Source organism: Nicotiana sylvestris, chromosome 8 (genome assembly GCF_000393655.2).
Source record: "Nicotiana sylvestris chromosome 8, ASM39365v2, whole genome shotgun sequence".
Classification (NCBI taxonomy): Eukaryota; Viridiplantae; Streptophyta; class Magnoliopsida; order Solanales; family Solanaceae; genus Nicotiana; species Nicotiana sylvestris.
Genome location: NC_091064.1, coordinates 165,969,383 through 165,990,627, shown reverse-complemented (window position 1 = coordinate 165,990,627; position 21,245 = coordinate 165,969,383). Strand labels below are relative to the sequence as shown.

Here is a 21,245-nt window from a genome sequence, read left to right as displayed (position 1 = left end):
GAAATAATGGGTTAGAATCTACTATTTATTAACGGAAAAGGGTCAAAATTGCCCCTGTGCTATTGAATATTGTTTAAAATTACCCTCTGTTATACTATTTGGTCAATCGTGTCCCTACCGTTATACTTTTGTTCGGATCTACCCCTAATTTAGACGGCTGGCCACGTGTCATTCTCATATTCAATTGACCCATCCCCAATTTAAATTACCCGATAACTCTCTTATCCGACCCGTTACCCGACCCTAAACACCCCCTCCAAAATAATCCTACTAGACATGATCCCAGCCCCACGCTCTTACCTCTCTTCCCTCTTCTCTTTTCTTCCCCCACGTCACACCAAAATCGCCGGAAATGGCAGCTCATCAGAAAACCCCTCCAGCAACACTAACTTCCATTGTGCTGGACTCCTCTTTATCTCCCACCTTCTTCTTCTCCTTCTTCTTTCGTCATTCAAACAGCAACTTTGTTCCACCAAAAAGTAGCAAAAAATGGAACTGGGGAAAACTCGCTGGAAAAATCACAAGATCACTACCACTGCCTCACCCCCTCCTTCATTTTTTATACTCAATTTCTCTTTCTTCTTTGCAATTTGTTACATCTAAAAAAGTAGGAGGTTTTGGCACTTTTTGAACTTCGCCGGCAAATGGATCCCCGCCAGATCCCACTAAAAATCCTTGGATCTGCTCATTGTTTTTAATTTTCCAATGACTTTTAGATATCTGCTCCTGTTAATAAATATCTTTTCAGGTGACCTTTAAAAATCTGCTCGTGTTAATTGCAATCTTTTCGGTCATCGTGCAAAATATTGCTTCAGACTTTAGCTAATAAGAAAGCACAATCACGTGATGAACTTTCTATTCATTTGTCCTCTCAACTTAATCCCATTTTCATTTATTTGTTCCAACTTTTACTTACAAAAAAGATGAGTCAAATAATGATTGTTAGGAATAACGCCAAAATTTTCTTTTAGTGATTGCTAGGAACAACGTTGGAAACCTGCTGGTGTTTGATGGAGTTATATTAAGTGGAGGGTTTTAGGGTTAGGTAACGGGTCGGTAAGAGAGGAATCAGATATTTTAAAGTGGAGATGGATCAATTAAGTCCGGTAGTGACACGTGGTCAACCGTTTAAATTAGGGGTAGATTTGAACGAAAGTATAACGGTAGGGACACAATTGACCAAATAGTATAACGGAAGATACTTTTAAACAATATTTGATAGTACAGGGATATATTTGGTCATTTGCCGATCTATTAATGTTCTAGTACTTCTTCACAGTGTATCCGTATTGTGTCGAAATTTTTGCGTTCAATTGAATCCATTTGACCTATGCTCCATTCGCCTCAAAATTGGCGTGGTGCCAACAATTATACACCAAGCAGTAATCTGTGAATGCATTTTACCTGTTCAGAGTCTAGACAGCAAAATGATAAAATGAACCAGTATTTTATCAAATCAAATATCTGCACATATGTGGGGACTTGGAGCATTACATATTTATCTTGCATGTAGAGTTCTAAGAATTAAATCATGGTTGTGATATGTATGAGCTCAGGCTCACATGCAATGAGTATAAGATGCCATTGACATTCCCTATATTCAGGGGAAAAAAAAAGATATTCTCTGCAGTTACAAAAATGTGGTTCTTTCCTCATTCCTTCTGAGGAAAGGTAAATGACAGTAAGCAAATTCTTGATCTAAACTCATTATATGGGACCTATGGAATGAAATAAGGGAGCAATTTGCTCCACACTTCAGCCTTATTGCTGGCTTAATGAAAAGTTTCCTCGAAATTGAATAAATTAAAAAACTAAACCTTTAAAACTTTTGAACCTCTCCATTTCCCCTTTTCTGGTTCTTCCATTCCTGAACACAGCCTCAAAAAGCATAACGATAGATTGCATCAGCTGCTCCATTATCATCATTACTGGCACCAATCACATCTGCAGCGGCTTTTGCCTTCTCTGAACCATTGCTGAGAGCAACACCAAGAGAAGCCAACTCAAGCATCTCCACATCATTTTCCCCATCACCAATGGCCATTATCTGAAAATAGAAAGTGGAAGAGAAGTTGGAGAAAACTCTATAACTAGAGTACACAATTTTAGATAGCGCACGCCCATGGAGATCTAAAAATGGTTCGGTAGCGCTAAATTGATACCAGCTTCATCATATTTCTGCCTCCAGCTTAGACTAGTCAGGGACAATATGCAATGGAAAAATCAATCAGTCTCCCAAATCATGGCCCCATCAAAGCTGTAGAGCAAGGAATTGTTTACCCAACAGAAGCAACAGAAGGAAAGCTCCATAGTGTCAACCAAATCATTGTTGTTTTAAGAGGCTAGGGGAAAAACATTAACAGATCTTCCAATAAAAAATGCTCCATGAATTTTGAGAGGTTTTACAGTATAGATATCTCCTGCTCACTCCTTCATATAGGCAATTTTTTCATATTGAAACTATTGCACTGACACCCTGTAGCATCATAAGATTTGCACCATATCGAGTGAAAGAACAAGTATATACCAGAGGTCTATACCAGAGGAACACCAAAGGTTCAGAAATTTCAAAGGTATCTGAGGTGACATCGCTCAATTAAGTCTATAATTTGGGAGTGCCGTCCTCATATTTAACCACTTTGATGTTCACTTTATCTTTGACTGAAAAATACGTGAGTACATGTATACAGTAAAGCCCCGTGAATTAACAAGCTAAATGTTATTAGCACGTAAACCGTATTTCTTCAAACATACAAGAGGTAGACTTTTCTGGTATTCTACTATTACACATTTCACGGGCTAAAAATCCATTTACCCTAACATCTGCAGATGTGCATTGTGCAGAGAGAATGAAGCATGTTTCAGGAAAGAAAATGATAGAAGCAACATAAAAATGTAGGTGGCGCAACATTTATGCTGAATAAAGGTACCTAGGGAAATTTTCGGTAAACTTAAAAGTGTATCAGGATTAAATGCTAAGAAGTTAAAACTTTGGAAAGATAACTATCAATACTCTGTCAATGTAATTCTGAATAACTTCCAATGTTTCTAGGTAATAGAAGAGATTATGGAACAAAATTAAAACAGCACTCACCTCCTTAGGACTAACACCCAAATGATCAAGAAGTATTTTTACTCCACTGCCCTTGGAAGTTCCAGGAGGAACAATTTCAAGCATGTCCGGACAAGCTTGGACAACAGAGGCATTATCTCCAATAGCCTCTGCCCAGTACGGTCTTAATGTAGTATTCACTCCCTCCACAGTATCTAAGAAGATCACTTTCTGCAAGTTGGAAATGAAGTATTATTTACAACCAAACCTAGAACATGGATGCTGAATGAAAGAAATCCAACTTGCTCTTAGTACAATAGAACAGGTGCACAAATTGACAAGGGATTTTCCTTCTTCTTTTTTTGTGTGTGTGTGTGTGTTGGGGGGGGGGGGGAGCCAAATAGCCTTCTTACAGAAATCAAAAGATCATTTAAACAACCAAAGAAACGGGGAGGACGGCCAAAGTGAAATTTAAGAATAAACAGAAACATGAAAAAAGATTTAAAACACTTTTATTTTAATCAGCATAAAAAGATGTAGAACACAATAGAAAGAAAACAAAAAAGGTCGTAACTGTTTGCCATTTAGCTTGGACCTCGGTTTACTTTGCGTGCCATGCCAAAGAAAGGGGGAGTTTTTTTTCCCTTTCTACAAATGGAGTGTTAACCATGTGTTTTCCGAAAGCCCCCCCCCCCCTCCCTCCCTCCCCCCCAATAAAAAGAAGGCCCCACCCTCCCATCAACACCCCAAAAAGAAAAAAAAAAAGAAAACCTGAGAAAACTAACAAGACTGTGCAATGATGCAACTGGCCCCTTTCACCTTCCATTGAAGACACAAAATAACCATAAGCATGAGAAGGCCAAAATATTACAACCCAAAATACAACAACAACAACAACCCAATGGAATGCCACAAGTGGGGTCTGGGGAGGGTAGTGTGTACGCAGACCTTACCCCTACTCCGGAGGAGTAGAGAGGCTGTTTCCGATAGACCCTCGGCTCACGACGATGGAAAGAGACAGTGGAGCAGCAACACCACAGGAAGCTAGAAAGATAATACCAGCAACGTAATAACCAGAAAATGGAAAGAAAAGCAATAACAATAAGCAGTACAATGGCACAGTACTACAAACACAGTAGAAGTAATAAGGACACAACAAGAGCCACTAGCATCCTACGACAAAACACTATCAAACTAGCCTCCTACAACCTAACTTGCAACCCTAATGAACTAGTATGTACACCACAGGAGCTACTAGCAGCCTAAGACAAAACACTATTAGACTAGCCCCATAGCTCCTAACCTACAAACTTAATGCTCGACCTTCACAGCTTCCTATCAAGTGCCATGTCCTCGAAAATTTGAAGCCGCACCATGTCCTGCCTGATCACCTCTCGCCAATACTTAGGCCGCCCTCTACCTTTTCTCATACCCGTCAAGGACAACCGTTCACACCTCCTTACCGGCGCATCTAGGCTTCTCCTCCGTACGTGCCCGAACCATCTAAGCCTAGTTTCCTGCATCTTGTCTTCAATGGAAGTCACGCCCACCTTCACCCGGATATCTTCATTCCTAATCCTATCCAGCCTAATGTACCCGCACATCCATCTCAACATCCTCATTCTTAATCCTATCCAGCCTAATGTACCCGCACATCCATCTCAACATCCTCATTTCTGCCACTTTTATCTTCTGGATATGAGAATTCTTGACTGGCCAACACTCTGCACCATACAACATGGTCGGTCTAACCACCGCTCTGTACAATTTACCTTTAAGTTTCAGAGGCACCTTCCTGTCACACAAGAAAGCCAGACGCTAGCCTCAATTTCATCCACTTCATCCTTATACGGTGCGCGACATCCTCAACAATCTCCCCATTCCCTTGGATTATCGACCCCAGGTACCTGAAGCTCCCTTTCTCGGGGATGATTTGAGAGGCAAGCCTCACGTCCATGTCCGCTTCTCCCGATACGCAGCTAAACTTGCACTCCACGTATTCTGTCTTAGTCCTGCTCAACTTGAAACCTTTAGACTCGAGGGTCTGTCTCCAAACCTCCAACCTCTCGTTAACAACGCCTCGCGTCTCATCGATCAGAATTATATCATCGGCAAATAACATACACCATGGCACCTCTCCTTGAATATGGTGTGTCAAAGCGTCCATCGCCAGAGAAAATAAGAACAGGCTGAGCGCAGATCCTTGGTGTAATGCCATAACGGGAAAATGCTCCGAGTCGCCCCCCACAGTCCTAACACGAGTCTTCGCTCCATCATACATGTCTTTAATCACCCTAATATAAGCTACCGGAACACCTTTTACCTCCAGGCATCTCCAAATAACTTCCCTAGGGACCTTGTCATATCTTTTTCTAGGTCAATAAACACCATGTGCAAACACCATGTACAATCCAAAATAACCGACACATTAGCAAACTGGCATTTGCATCTTCACCGACAAGCCGACCCTCAATATAGTAGGGAAATCTACCTCTTTAGATTGTCTTTTATTTCTTATCTTTCCTTTTCTCTCCGCTTGTTTTGCTTTATGGAACTCACTCGTGTTCTAGCTCATTACCTCTTCCCATACTTTTTCTGTGACTACAATAATATGTAAATTATGAAACTCAAACCCGATAAGAAAAATGATTGCAAAAAAAAAAAAAAAAACTAATCAATGCTCGACTTGCATTAATAAACAAAAATTGGGAACGGGCTATTTCGAACATTTGAAGAGGAATTTGATGTCCACACAAACTTTAGTTGGGGAGGGGAGGCTTCACCTCCATAATATTGCAATTTTCATCACAAACTGTAAGCCACCAAAATTAGAAAAGGCCTATGGTCGAATTTAACCAACTACCTAGGTATGTGTAGCATCCTAAGTCAGCTAATAATTTGAATAAAGACTCTTCCGGGGAATACTGATGTCTTTTTCCTTTCAGCTTGTGTGTGTAGTACAAGTGCAAACTGCAATTCCCTCTCAGTGATGAATAGTATATGTTCAGGGCAACAGTGTGACCCTACAGTTAATTTCCCATACCGTCCGATACTTGGAAAGTACTAGTCATATAATTAGCAGCTAATTTTAATAACATACCTGTATGTCCGTCCGTGCCAATAGTTGGTCGACTGAAGGAATAATCTCCGCCTGTCAAAAGATTAGATATGAAGCATTCAGCAAGGCATGTATAATGTCTAGTGAGATAAAGACTATTGATAAGTATGGTACCTTTGGCTCGTTATATATAGTATGAAGTGAATCCACAAGAGGGTGATGAAACAATGTTAAGCAACGATCCTCACTAAATGCAATGAGAGGAACCTTATGCTCAAGAGAGTACAGAAATGCCTGTAAATTGAAGAATGATCAGAATCTGGTCTCATATTGACCAGTAAATGTAATAGCATGTGTTGAGGTCAGCATGAGACCAGCAAATGTAATAGCATGTGTTGATGTCAGCATGAGACCTTATGGAGCATAGTTTACATATATACCCTTGTGGATGGAGTACCTGTTTTACAATTGGTATGCCGTAATCTCAGTAAAGAGCATTTCTCACTAACAGTATGTATGTACTATCATAAACTTATAGATAATCAACAAATCCGGCATCACCCAAGTATATGATAATCATGCAACAACAACAACAACTACGTCTCAGTCCCAAACAAATTGGGGTCGGCTGTATGAATCCTCACTTCATTCTTTAAGCTCTCAACTCATATTATCATCATATCAAAATAAAATAAAAGTGAAAGTGAAATACAGGTTAAGTATATATATATATATAAAATAAGAGTAAAATAGAAAGTAATTAAGACAAACAGAAAGTACCCAGATGTTCTTATACTCGCAGACAAATCACTATAAACTCACATTTAAAACAAAAAATTGCACCTTTCAGAAAAAAATTGCGCAATCACAAATTTGTACTTTAACTAATATATATTTTAGAAGAATGTAGAAGTTACTTTCCATCTATAACATAGAGAAACAATGAAAAAACAAAATTCATTAAAAAGATTCTCCGAGATAATGTTCAAACCTTAAAATAAACCATTTTTATTTTGTTTTTGATAATCAAAGTAGTTCACAAAAATCAGCAGCTGGGAAGTGCTTAACTTTACAAATTATAAAGGACTTGAACTCCTTGAACTAACGAAGTCCATCAACGTATAAGGATTACACAATGGTTGTGAAACCAGTGCCATTATATGAGAATGATGCTGGGTTTTATATCCACAAAACATGCCATATAAATGCAGATATTAAGATGGAGCTGTCATATAAAATACTACGCATGATAGAAATGACCAAATCCTACAAAAGATGCAAGTAGCCTGAATGGTGGATAAAATGAGAAAAGGTCGCTTAAAGTTGGATTAATCGCGCCCTACATAGACCTCCAAATGCATGATGTGTGCATTTAACTGTTGAAGGGTGAAATTTAATAGTGGCATATATTCTAACTGCATTGAACATACAATGTATTGGTAGCCTTACAGTCATAATAAGTAGATTTCCAAATTACTTAGGAAAGGTAATCTAAGAGTCATTTCTTTATAATGGTAGTGTTCAGACCCAGCTCGCGTGCACCTCCCACCAGTGCAAATACCAAGTAATTTTGTCCATCTCGGCTTTGGCAAATGGGAAGACATCACATAGTGTTTTTTGCCTCATGTGTTGAACCTTGGTTTTTCAGGTTTACATCCACTTCGTTGACCAATGGACAACCCTTGAGCGCATCTAAGAACCATTTGCTATTGAAGTTACGTCATTTTTATTTTAAAAAATAAGAGAACCAATAAATTGACACGTGAAACATATGATTTACATCCATAATTTACTCCCGAGTAAATCACAACATTTTGTAGTGCTATAATATTTATTTTTATTCAAAGAGATTGATTAATGATATATGAGTAGTGGATAAAAGAGAGATGTTGTATAACATGTTGCTTGCTATGAAATAGCATTGTATAAAAATCTTGATTTGAAAGAACGAGATGAACAAGACTGTAAACAAATGAAAGTGAACTAAGACAGCCACAAGCAAAGGCACATACCTCTTTACACACATTCAGATCCAAGTTTCTTCGAGAAATTTCCCGGCCTTGTCTGCCATAAACGAGCAACCCCTAACAATTGTATGGTTTTGAAAAACATAAGAAGCTTATAGCCATGGGAAAAATTAGAAAAGTGATAGCTATAAAATTCTATACCACAAAAAGAAACTATTACCCCTTTTAGCAAAACTAATGCCTCAAATATGCCACAAACTTGAGAAAATGGCTCATATATGCCACTTGTTAATAGTTGGTCTTGAATATGCCCCGGTCTTTATTATTTTGGGTCATATGTGTTATACCCACTAACAAAATCTAATTAGTAACATATTTTTCCAAGGGGGTGTGCCGCCACAATGGTTTTCATGGTGGATTTTGGAGATGAATCGAATGTGGGTTTGTATGTTGCTTGGGGTGATTTTGTGAGAAGATGAAAATCAATGACCAACTTTACATTTTGGGATGTTAGAAAATATATTCGTTTTACTCATAAAAGGAAATGTGTCCTTTTTCTCCCAACTTCCGATACTAATTCGATATCTTATAACCAAAAAGTTAAATGGGACCACCTTTATACTTAAAAATGCTAACATTCTCATTAAACTTCATCTCCGCTCTAAACTATACAATAAAGTTCAGGTCCAGTCAATACATTTACCTAATTAAAGTAGGAGTATTTGTTTACTTCATACTCCCCTTAACCCATTTCATGTGGCACACTTTCCTTTTTAGTTTGTCCCAAAAAGAATGGCATCTTTCTATATTTTTAAACTATTTTATCAAACTTATAATTTTACCCTTAATGAGATGATTTATCGCCACACAAATGTATATGGCTTGTTTTAGACCATAAATTTCGAAAGTTTGTCTTAAACTCCGTGCCACTCAAACAGTGCCACATAAATTGAGACAAAGAGTACCTGTTTATTTCATATTTGTCTAAAAGGAAACAGGAAATAAGAATCTCATAAGGGCATTCAACATATAGAGATGTCCAGACTCCAAAAAACATTGCTAATGAGAATATGTTTGCCAAATTTCCCTGCATAATCATCCTTCTAGTTCTCCATCTTAGGCAACTTCTTCTATTTGATAATCCTTTCAACCTACTTGTATTTTCCGCGCTTTTCCTTTTTGGGCTCTCTCTCTCTCTCTCCCTCCTTCCCTCTCCCTCTCCCTCTAACAGACAATTTGATGTCATAGCTGCTGAAATAGAATGAACAAATCATGCTATAGAAAAGAATTTGTTAAGCAGTTGTTTCCCAAGCAAAGGTTTATCCTAAATAACATCATCAGATATGGTTCACAAATAGGCTACTCCCTCTATCCCTAATCGTTTCACTTTTTTCGTTTCTGTAGTACCGAAATGGTCATATTTGTTCCCGAATGGAAAACATGTAAAACCCTTCTATTTCACTTAAACTATGTGAAAAAGCAAATGGGACAAAGTTACGAGAAGGAAAGATTACTGCAACCAATAAAAATCCCTTTTTTTAGGAAGTAAAAGACGTTATGATTATCTTAAATGAATCTCTCCGTAATTTTGAAGTGAATGACTATTACCCATATCCAATTGGAAAGATTAAATGGTTCGAAAATTGAAGATGCTATTGACTAAGGATAGGGATGGAGTAAGACAGTAAGTTAACCTGCACGAATACTCCTGGAGAAACCTCTGAAGCAATGCCGTCTTTTCCAGCTAAACCTACACTCTTGAACAGAGTAATGACAGCAGGACGGGTCTGCCAAGACAAAATACAAAGCTTATGATAGTTACTCCGAGGCAGAGGAAAAAAATGGTATATTGCATAGGGAGATACTATTAGATCAGAATTGAAATCAGAAAACTACTGTAGGATATGGGAAAAGAAAAAAAACGTGTCCTCACTTTTCCAGTAGCTATCACCACTTTTACACCCCTAGAAGTGGCCTCTCTTAGAGCTTCAACAGTTGCTGAACTAATCTGACTTTTGCTGTTGAGGAGGGTACCTTACATCAACAATGGGAAGAAACCAACAAGATAATAAACAGGTGAAACAGATTAAAGGAACCAATTCTAAGAATCACAACTGTTTTCTTACCATCCATATCACAGAAGATGTAGCTAAACTTTGGTCTGTAAAATCGAAGACTCCCTTCTTTCTTCCTGTCTTTACACAGTTGGCATGTAAGATTATCTCTTCAATGTAAACTTACGAAAGAGAGTAACAACATAACTGGAAGAGAGTAATTTAACAAAGAAAGACACAATCTTTTTGTTATTATTAGGCACATTACCAATGTTCTCCAAAGGACGACTATCAGCATCCTCAGCATCATATGCACTCTGAATCAATCCTTTTCCCTTCCACCCAAGACTTTTTAGAAGGATCTCCTCTTCTTTCTCCATTTCAGCTTCAGCTTCATCACTAAGCTCATGATCGAACCCCAAAAGATGTAGCAAACCATGAACCTGCAGGGGAGACAAATAACGATTGTCTCATTTGTAACACAATACTCCCTCCGTTTCAAAAAGATTGTCTTAGTTTGACTTGGCACGGAGTTTAATTTTTGGGAGAAGACTTTTGCCAGCTCATTTAAATATACTCCCTCTCTGTTAAAAAGATTGGCATCTTTCTAAATTTGGTAATCCTCTTACTTTTGAGTTCCATTACTACCCTAGCTATCATTCGCTTTAAAAAACTGACAAGACCCCCACTGAATACAAAAGTAAACAATGCGGGAACTAGGATTATTACATTAGGTAGAAAAGTCAATGTTTTAAAAGTAGGGCTAAAACGTGTCAGATCTCTTTCATTTTCTTAAGATTTGGCTTTTACACTTTTATTCTTTTCCACTCTTTTGTTGCATTCAAACATAATACAGCAAACAAGATTTGGATTTGACATGTTTTTCATTCTTTCTCACTTTTGTTGTAACACCGAAGATAGAGTACTTGTTTAGGCAAAATGATATCTTACTTTATGAATAGTTTGACATTAAACATAACCAAAGAAACAAATCCATGATTTAATTTTTTAGGTCACGTATGTCTTCGACACCTTAATTAAAACAACCTAAAACTTCATGAGATATGCACCATATTTAGATGAAAAATCACAACAAAACGACTAAGCTCCAGGAACCTCAGGTTCACACCAAAATTTTCTAAATAGCCACTATAGTGCAACACTTTTCAACTAGAGTAACTAGATAATCAACCATAAATAATCACATCACTTAAACCTATAGCGATAAACAACACAAATCAATTTTCAAAAATTGGCAATTGCTTAAAAAATGAATTGTAATCTCAACCATCAGAATAATAAATGACAAAATACAATGTTCTCTTCAACAAGATGATTTTAGCATCTCAAGATAAAGAAAGCAACTCCAATGGAATTTTAAATTTCTAGTCAAAAGTCCTCAAACTACAAACTGCAGAAATTGAGCAAGCCTCTCCCCAAAGCAGTGAACCAAGAAGCACAAAATAATTTTGGGAGCAAAACGCATCAGGATACAGTAAACATCAACGAGATTAATTTCTTCAAAAAGCTTGACCTTCATATTTTTATCAATCTGTACCAATTGTCATTATAAACAGGGACAAAAACCAGATTGTTACGATACATATAATTTATTAAAGATATACAAACTTAATATTCCCATTTCTTAAAATGTAGTACATGAGTCTTGGATTATAGACTTAATGTTTATAGCTTCATTAAATACACCAAGTGTGTACAAAAAGAGCTAACACAAAAATTATACTCCAACAGTAGTCAAGGTTATAAATCAGAAACAAACCTTACAAAAAAAGTTATAGATAACCTTGACGTATTACTATCTGATACACCTTAAAGAACAGCTAGAGATTCATCAACAATGACAATGTCACAACAAACTTGAATAGGAAGATTTCCCTGTCGTTCTAGCATCTCTTTTTCATATGTGGCACTTTGTAGTTGTTCCCACATTTATCTTTCATCACCTCGACCATGCAAGATTGTAGATTTAGAAACACATGATTCAACCGTTCAACTGTATATCATTAAAAGATCTCTCAACTGCATTTATTAACTCATCAATCTTTAAAGGAGCCATTTGATATTGAAGGGATTTGATAGCTCTAAAGAATCCAAAATCCAAAACATTTAGATCGAGACTATTAGGAGGTTGAAAATATAACCTAATATCAAAAACATCTTGTCGAGCAGCCCCAGTAAATTCCAAGTCATCAACCACTAAGATGAGGTCTTGCATTATCTTGTTGAATAAAAATAAGAGCATTTGATTGCGAAAGTGGCCACTTTGATTGAATCGATGGAAGAACTCTTTCTATTAAGCAAATCCTAGTGAAAGATAAAACAAAATTAGTTTCTGAAGTTCCAGCCACTCTATTTTTGTTATTCCTTTTAGCTAGTTCCTTGACTACAAAGGGAAAAATGCCTATTTTTCCAAAAAAATAATTCAACTACATCTTCATCAAACTAGTCGCGCAACGGCACTAATAAGCATAACTTTTGTTATGAAGCTCTTACTTTTAAAAGATTTATATGGGTTTGGCTAATGTTCCTCAGGAAGAAAGTAGAACTTTGCATATTTTTCGGTCAGAAAGAACCATTTTTCGCCTATATAAGCATATCAATAAACATAAGATTTGAATGGAGTGTACCAAGACTCAATCATTTATACGCAGAATCGAACTCTTGCTTTCTTATTTTCCTCTGTCAATGAGGCTTTATGACATTAATATGTGACCTTATTATAGAACCTTCTTTCATATGCGACAAAACAGTTGATGTTGACATATTTATAGTACAAGCCAAAGGCCGAATATTTGTTCGATGACAAAGAGGGGTTTCCTTGACAAATTAACTTTGATGTGAACCCGTTTCCTCCCAACTTTGTCAGCATAAATAGTAGACACATCTAATGAATTAGCATTACTAACACTTAAGTTTGCATGTTTCCAAATTTGTACCACTACTCTCTTTGAAATATTGAACAAAATTTATGTTTCCTTTAGAGAACCATATTTAAGAGTTCCTCTTTTACTTTCCTTTAAAAGCCATTTTGTAATAGTTTGGCGCTCCTCATTTTTTAGTTGTAACCAGAATATAGATAAATATAAAAAAGAAACAAAGGAAGCAAAAATGAGTTCATCTCAATATATATGTATAAATAGATAAGCCTTTCATTTAATCTCACAGTGGCGCCACTAACAAAAATTTCACCCACCCTAATATCAGTAATAGCCAAAAGTTGCTGAATTTCAGGAAAAGAAATTTTGAAATATGTTTTCATCCCATCAATATGGTTGGTTAAAAATATTCACCAAATCTAGAATAAAAAATTCATAGAGATCTTGTTCAAACCTGGTTTGCTGATAAATCCATAGAAATCTTGTTCACTCCATTCGTAGAGAAAGAAAGTTTTTCCTTTTGACTTGGTGAAAACGCTTACGGTGAATATTTTGTTGAAATGGGAAAGCTCCAGGATGGGGTAAGTTACCGGGGAAAGGACACCAATGTGGAGAGAGAAGATGGACCATGTCAAGTACTTTATCTATTTTCCATTCAAAATCTAGTTAGCTGGCCCTTAAGAGTATAATTGGAACTTGGTATATTCCCTCGTAAAAATAGCACGGTATAGCCTGTTTTCGGACTGGTCATTTAAAAATAGCTAGCGTTTACCAAGTCAATGAAAAATAGCCATTATTTTGCTGCAACAGAGACCGGTCCAGTATAATATACTGGAGTTCGATGCACCTGTGTATGAACTCCAGCATATTATACTGAACCGGTATACTTTGCCGGCTCCAGTATAATATACTGGAGACTGAGACTGAAGCATCGGTGCTCCAAACTCCAGTATATTATGCTGGACCAGTATACTTACTGGAACTCCAGTATATTATGCTGGAGTTCTAGTGTACTTATGCTGGAACTCCATCATATTATGCTGGAGTTCCAGCATACTTATCCTGGAACTCCAGTATAATATGCTGGAGTTCAAGTATACTTATGCTGGAACTCCAGCATAATATACTGGCGTATTTTCCGGGTTTTGAACAGTGTTTTCGCTCAGATTTATCTTTACATGAAAAGTGGCTAAATTTCGATTACTTTTGAAACTGCCTATTTTTGAACGACCAGTTGTAAATCTGGCTACTTTTGAATTTCACCCTATTCCCTCTGTTTCAAAAAGATTATCTTAGTTTAACTAGGCACAGAGTTTAATTTTTGGGAGAAGAAGCCAAATTTCTTTTCCTGAAATATAGCAGCTTTTGGTTATTACTGATATTAGGGTGGGTATAATTTTTGTTGTGGCGCCACAGAATTTCACTTTAGATTAAGTCAAAGTCTTATATATTTATACATAGATATTGAGATGAACTCATTTTTGCTTCCTCTGTTTCTTTTTTATATTTATCTATATTCTTGTTACAACTAAAAAATGAGGATACAACTAAAAAATGAGGAGCCCCAAGTTATTGCAGAATGACTTTTAAAGGGAAGTAAAGGAGGACCTCTTAAATATGGGTCTCTAAAGGAAGCAAAATTTTTGCTTAATACTCCAAAGAGAATAGTGGTACGAATTTGGAAACAGGCAAAATTAAGTGTTGCTAATGGAAATTCATTAGATGTGTCTACTAATTATGCCGGCAAAGTTGGGAGGAAACGAGTTCACATCAATGTTAATCTGGTCAAGGAAACCCCTCTTTGTCGTCGAACAAATATTCGATCTTTGGCTTGTGTTATAAATATGTCAACATCAACTGTTTTTCGGCGTATCAAAGAAGGATCTATAAGGTCACATACTAATGTCGTAAAGCCTTATTTGACAGAAGAAAATAAGAAAGCAATAGTTCAGTTCTACCTATCAATGATTGAGTCTGGTGCACTCCATTCAAATCTTATGTTTATAGATATGTTTAATTATGTTTATATAGACGAAAAATGGTTCGTTCTAACCGAAAATCTGCAAAGTTCTACCAACTTCCTAAAACATATGAGCCAAACCCATAGAGATCTTGCAAAAGTAAGAGCTTCATGACAAAAGTTATGTTTATGAGTGTCGTTGCGGCAACCTAGGTTTGATGAAGATGGAGTTGACTTATTTTCCGAAAAAATAGGCATTTTTCCTTTTGTAGTCAAGGAACCAGCTAAAAAGAATAGCAAAATAAAGTTGTTGAAACTTTAGAAACTAAGCCTATTTTATATGTCACTAAAGGTCATTGGATTTGCTTAATAGAAAAAGTTCTTCCAGCGATTCGATCAAAGTGGTCACTTTCGCAATCAAATGCTCCTATTTTGATCAACAAGATAATGCAAGACCTAATCTTAGTATTGATGACTTGGAATTTACTGAAGCTGCTCGAGAAGATGGATTTGATATTAGGCTATGTTTTCAACCTCCTAATAGTAACAATCTAAATGTTTTGGACTATGGATTCTTTAGAACTATCAAATCCCTTCAACATCAAATAGCTCCTTCAAATATTGATGAGTTAATAAATGTAGTTGAGAGATCTTTTAATGAGATGAAAGTTGAACTGTTGAATCACGTGTTTCTCAATCTACAATCTTGCATGGTGGAGGTGATGAAAGATAAAGGTAGGAACAACTACAAAATGCCACATATGAAAAAGAGATGCTAGAACGACGGGGAAAATCTTCCTATTCAAGTTTGTTGTGAAATTAACATTGTTAATGAAGCTCTAGTTGTATTTTAAGGTGGTATTAAATAGTAATACGTCAAGGTTATCTATAGCTTTTTTTGTAAGGTTTGTTTTTGATTTATAACCTTGAATAGTAGTTGGAGTATAGCTTTTACGTTAGCTCTTTTTGACTTTTTGTACACACTTGGTGTATTTAAAAACGTATAAACATTAAGTCTGTAATCTAAGACTCATGTACTCTATTTAAAGAAATGGTAATATTAAGTTTATGTATCTTTAATAAACTATATTTATCGTAACAATCTGGTTTTTGTCCCCGTTTATAATGAAGGTTGGTAGAGATTGATAAAAATATGAAGGCCAAGTTTTTCGAAGAAATTAATCTCGCTGATGTTGACTGTATCCTGATGTGTTTTGCTCCCAAAATTATTTTGTGCTTCTTGGTTCACTGCTTTGGGGAGAAGCTTGCTCAATTTCCGAAGTTTGAAGACTTCCGACAAAAAATTTAAAATTCCATTGGAGTTGCTTTCTTTATCTTGAGATGCTAAGATCATCTTCTTCAACTTAGGCTTGTTTTGTTTGGATTTCCCGTCTAAATATGGTGCATATCTAATGAAGTTTTAGTATATTTTAATTAAAATGTCGAATACGTACGTGACCTAGCAGATTAAACCATGGATTTGTTTCTTTAGTTATGTTTAATGTCAAAGTATTCACAAATTAAGATATCGTTTTGCTTAAACAAGTTACAGCAAAAGTGAGAAAGAATGAATAAAGTAAAATCCAAATCTTGTTTGTTGTATTATGTCTTCAATGTTGAATGCTTGAATGCAACAAAAGAGTAGAAAAGAATAAAGTGTAAAAGCCAAATCGTAAGAAAATGAAAGAGATCTGACACGTTGTAGCCCTACTTTTTAAAACACGGACTTTTCTACCTAATATAATAATCCCACATTATTTATTTTTGTATTCGGTGGGGATCCAATGATGATTATCGGAATTCGGGTTCAAACCCCGGCAGCGGAAATCTTCTCCGGAAACAGCCTCTCTACCCTCAAGGTAGGGGTAACGTCTGCGTACACACTACCCTCTCCAGACCCCACTCGTGGGATTATACTGAGTTCTTTGTTGTTGTTGTTGTTGTATTCGGTGGGGTGTTGTCGGTTTTTTAAAGGGAATGATAGCAAGGGTAGTAATGGAACTCAAAAGTAAGAGGATTACCAAATTTAGAAAGGTATCAATCTTTTTGGAACAGACCAATAAGGAAATAGTGCCTATCTTTTTTAAAGAGAGGGAGTATCAAATTCTGCTACCGTTGGTTCAAACTACTATGCTCCTTCCTACTTCAGGAAAATGACAATCCAAAAGGCTTTAAATATATAACCATATGACTGCATGAATCGAGCAACCGAAATAAAGGAGTGAAAGAAACGATGCATGTCCATATTTAATGGACACTAATGGATGGACTACCTAGTACAAAAATGCCAAGGGTACTTATCATGGAAATATATTGACAACCAAGCTTGCGGACTAGCCTTTCTTTTAGTGAAAATATTCCGAGATGACCACATATTGCATCATAAATTAGGGACAGGAATCGGTCATCAACTGTAAGACAGCTCGGATTTAACAGCAGCATACAGTGAGTTTTTCAGAGGTATGTGAAACCTACCAGTAAGATGCGTATCTCGTCCAGTAGACTATGTCCCCTTTCCTCTGCTTGCCGTGCTGCTGTCTCCACCGAAATCACAATGTCTCCCAACATTAACTGTAGAACACGGACCTGGTAAGCCTTTTTAAATGAGGTGTGACATGCGAATAATGCAGCTAGTTCTTACAATTGGAAGCTCAAGTTCAGGTATATGTTGAGACATTGAAAGAACATCAGTAGGGTGGTCCTCATCTCTCCAATCCTTATTAAGCTCGCGGATGAACTCATCGTTGCAAAGCAGTACTGATAATTCAACAGTTTCAAAGCAACCAACATCATTAATTACTCTATCCCTCGTTTGATACTCTGAGTCTTTCAAATTATCAAATGCTAACTTCATAGCCATTGGAACATTAAGACGAAGCATTTCAGCAATATCCTGCAGTGGCAAAACTGGGAATGAATAAAATAGAATGAAACGGGTTTACATTTTTTAAATAAGAAACAAATTTACAAATAAGAGTTGCTGCAAAGAATTAGTGCATAAACTTTCTTGATGGAATTTTACTTGGAATTTTCAACTAGCTCAAAAGGGGTGGATTACTTTACTTAAAATGCATATATGTTCCTGCCTATATTACTGATTTTGGCATATTTGATGCTGAAGTTCTTTCTTTTGATGAAGAATATTTGATGCTGAAATTCTTGCAACTTCAATCCCTATTATCCATTGTGGAAGTATGCATGACCGTATCTCCTTCCTGGCCCGTGAAACTCGTTTATCGGATTTACATTGCGTTGTCTTTTTCTAAGTACTAATTCTCAATCTCTTTCTTACTAAGCCCAGTTTGGAAGTGAAATCATGAGATACCTGTAATTCAATTAGCAAGACCTACTTATTCTCCAGTTGAGTCCTTGGCATTCTAAACAATAAGTAGATATTTTTTCCCAGAGGAAAATGATACTAAGACAAAGTTAAGACTTAAGAGTAAAGAAGTTCAAATATTGCTCATGAACATATTCTCATCTTATCCACATAAACGCCGTGTTTACACGGATGAGGGACATCAAATGATCAATGGGTGCCAAAGATGTGCATACATATGATTTGCATTTGCTCTTCCTATTGATATTTGCAATTGAACACTAAAGTTCAAAACTTCACATATAATAAAAAAGGATTTATACACTATGTAATGATTCTTTTACACCAATAGTGTATTTTAACCTGTTATAGCAGGTTAATTACCATTTATTATAGGTTACCAATCAATGTAATTTAATAGAGCTACCTGCAATTAGTTTAAGCCACATGATTAGTGTATAGAACTTAAACTAAAAATGATGGGCAAATCAAAATTACCAAATTTGCAAAATATTAACCCAGGTATTACCAGAATTTCAGGATCATCGGGCAATTGCTCTTCAATACAAATCTTTACACTAAGTTCCAACTCTTTCTCTTTGTCTCTCTTCTTCAGCGGCCGTTTCCGAAACTTCCGATAGTCTCTCTGCGAAGCAAACACTTTACCGTACCATCCGCCAACACTCCATTTCCTATCCCCTGTGCAACTCAAGCCATTGTGAAACTTCCGACCAAAAATTGACGAGGATTTTGCGAAGGAAACATGAGCCACCGTAGGCAGTGGAAGAGTAAGAAAATGCGAGTTTGCGGAGAAAGCCATGGCGGAGGCGTGTGCGGAATGGAGAGCGCGTGGGAGAACACGCGCCGCCATGGCGAGTGGTGGTGGAGGGTGAAGAGTGCGGCAAAGAAGAGATAGCATTCAGGTTGAAAAATGTAGGAGTAGTATTTATTTGTGTATCTTTTTTGCTTAAAATGTAACGCTCGATTGTGTGGTGCTGCGAATGCCGTTAATTTAGCGATAACAGCGCGACCCTTTGCGCTGGACGGAGGGTTAGACGGCGGCGCGGTAATGACCTCCGTCTTCTATACTAACTTGCACACTAGTCAAGTAATCAAGACATTGTATATTAAAAAAGAATGATAGAGAAAATAAAACTAATCGTTAATCTTTATATTATTTTCGAGTAAATAAAAATTATAGCAAAAATAAATAAGCTAAGTGCCCAAAGAAACTATCTTTCATTAAGATTACTAGGTGGGCTCGGCCCGTGCAACATTATTTAGTTTTGTATGATTTCTAATTGCAGATCTAATGGAAATTGATATTGTAAGTGTGAAATCAAGTAGACAATATTACATGTTAATTGGCAGATACCTATTTACATACATTTTGATCAAAATATATATTTTCATCCATGAGAGCATCAAATTAAGGGATACTTAAAGTGCCATAGTAATTACAACAGGTATGACATAACTATTTACATATTCGCTCTATATGTGGTGTTTGGTCTTCTTTCTGATCTTTTTTTTAGTGGTTCTTGACCAAAAATGCCTGCAAATAAATAAATATGTTACACTTCATTGTCAAAAGAAGCCAACATATCTTCATGCAAATAATGTGTTTGTTAAGTTGGTAATAAATAGTCAATCAGTGAATAAAGGAAATTATGTTAGAAAGATTATGGTAGTATCACAGATACACAGTAAAGTAGAGATGAAAAATGGATAAATAAAATTCACAATCCCTTAAGTGCATTGGTTCAAACACGAAATAACTCTTCTTATGTGAGTGCTTCACGCACAGACACAGACTTGGTGAGCTTTTAGAAGATTTCTTATGTGACTGATTCACACATCATAGGGACTTCAATCCCAAAGTATTTGAAGCCCACTATAAGAAGAATCCTCTGTATCATTTCCTTCTGTTCAGCTCATTTCACTTCATTTCCAGATCTCGTTCAGATGCATATGACAATTCCAATATCAATTTTAAAATGTCTTTAAACCCATTAATATTGAAACAATGCCGATAATATCCCCACAAAAATTAAAAAGCAAAAAATAAATAACGAACCAGTAGGGTAACCAGTTGTGCCAACACTTCCGGTGACAGCAGCAATAGCTGCTATACATATTCACAGATTCTTCTAAGTTACACATAGGGGTGGAAAACGGGTGGGTCGAAATGGGTAATTAAAAAAATAGATAAATTATCCGATCTGACCCGCAGTTGAGACGGATAAAAACCGGGTTATCCGGCGGATAATATGAGTATCCATGTTATCCATGGCTTCTTGAATATAATAACTTATGGCAGAATTCTTAGTCTCCCAAATTTGAGGAACCCTCAAGTTGAACCCCTAATTTGTGGCTTTATAAATGTAAAAGCTAAACACATTTGTTATCCATTTGGTTTACCATTTTCTAAGTGGAAGATATGGTTCTTATCCATATTCGACCCATTTTTAAAAAGTTCATTATTCAACCCATTTTTAATGGATAATATGCGTGGATAATCATTTTCTTTGAACCACTTTGCCACTTCTAGTTGCACACACACATCCACTTTGCGAGCTCTTAGAGGATTTCTATGTGACTGCTTCATACACACGCACATACAAAATGTGGGCACACATAAACTTTAGTGACCTGTTAGAGGATTTCTTATGTGACTGCTGGCGCGCACGCAAACACATAAAAAAAAATTGTTCAAAGGTAACAACTACTCAAACAGAACACTATTACTTATAAGTTCCTGGATAGTTACAAAGTACTACTAAACATAAAAGCTGCAATTGTAAATAAAGAGGCAACGAAAAGGATTTTGAATAGAAATGAAAGAATGAACTGACTTTAAGTTTTCCTAAAAAAATTCTCAAATTATAGCAAAATTCTCAGGAGAAATGCATCTATATCCAAAAAAGCAGAAAGAAAA

General features: G+C 36.4%; 1 protein-coding gene across 1 annotated transcript; it reads right to left on the bottom strand.

Annotated features, from left to right (window-relative positions):
• Positions 1–1,568: 1,568 nt before the first annotated feature.
• LOC104242743 (endoribonuclease YBEY, chloroplastic) lies at positions 1,569–19,314 on the bottom strand. The gene is made up of 12 exons (XM_009797823.2): positions 18,837–19,314; positions 17,630–17,881; positions 17,464–17,559; positions 10,400–10,574; positions 10,204–10,272; positions 10,011–10,111; positions 9,772–9,864; positions 8,123–8,194; positions 6,285–6,404; positions 6,153–6,203; positions 3,095–3,283; positions 1,569–2,047 (listed from the first exon to the last, which is right to left on the bottom strand). The coding sequence occupies exons 1-12, from the start codon at positions 19,224–19,226 to the stop codon at positions 1,880–1,882; spliced, it is 1,776 nt and encodes a 591-aa protein (XP_009796125.1). The 5' UTR covers positions 19,227–19,314; the 3' UTR covers positions 1,569–1,879.
• Between the last annotated feature and the right edge of the window lie 1,931 nt (positions 19,315–21,245).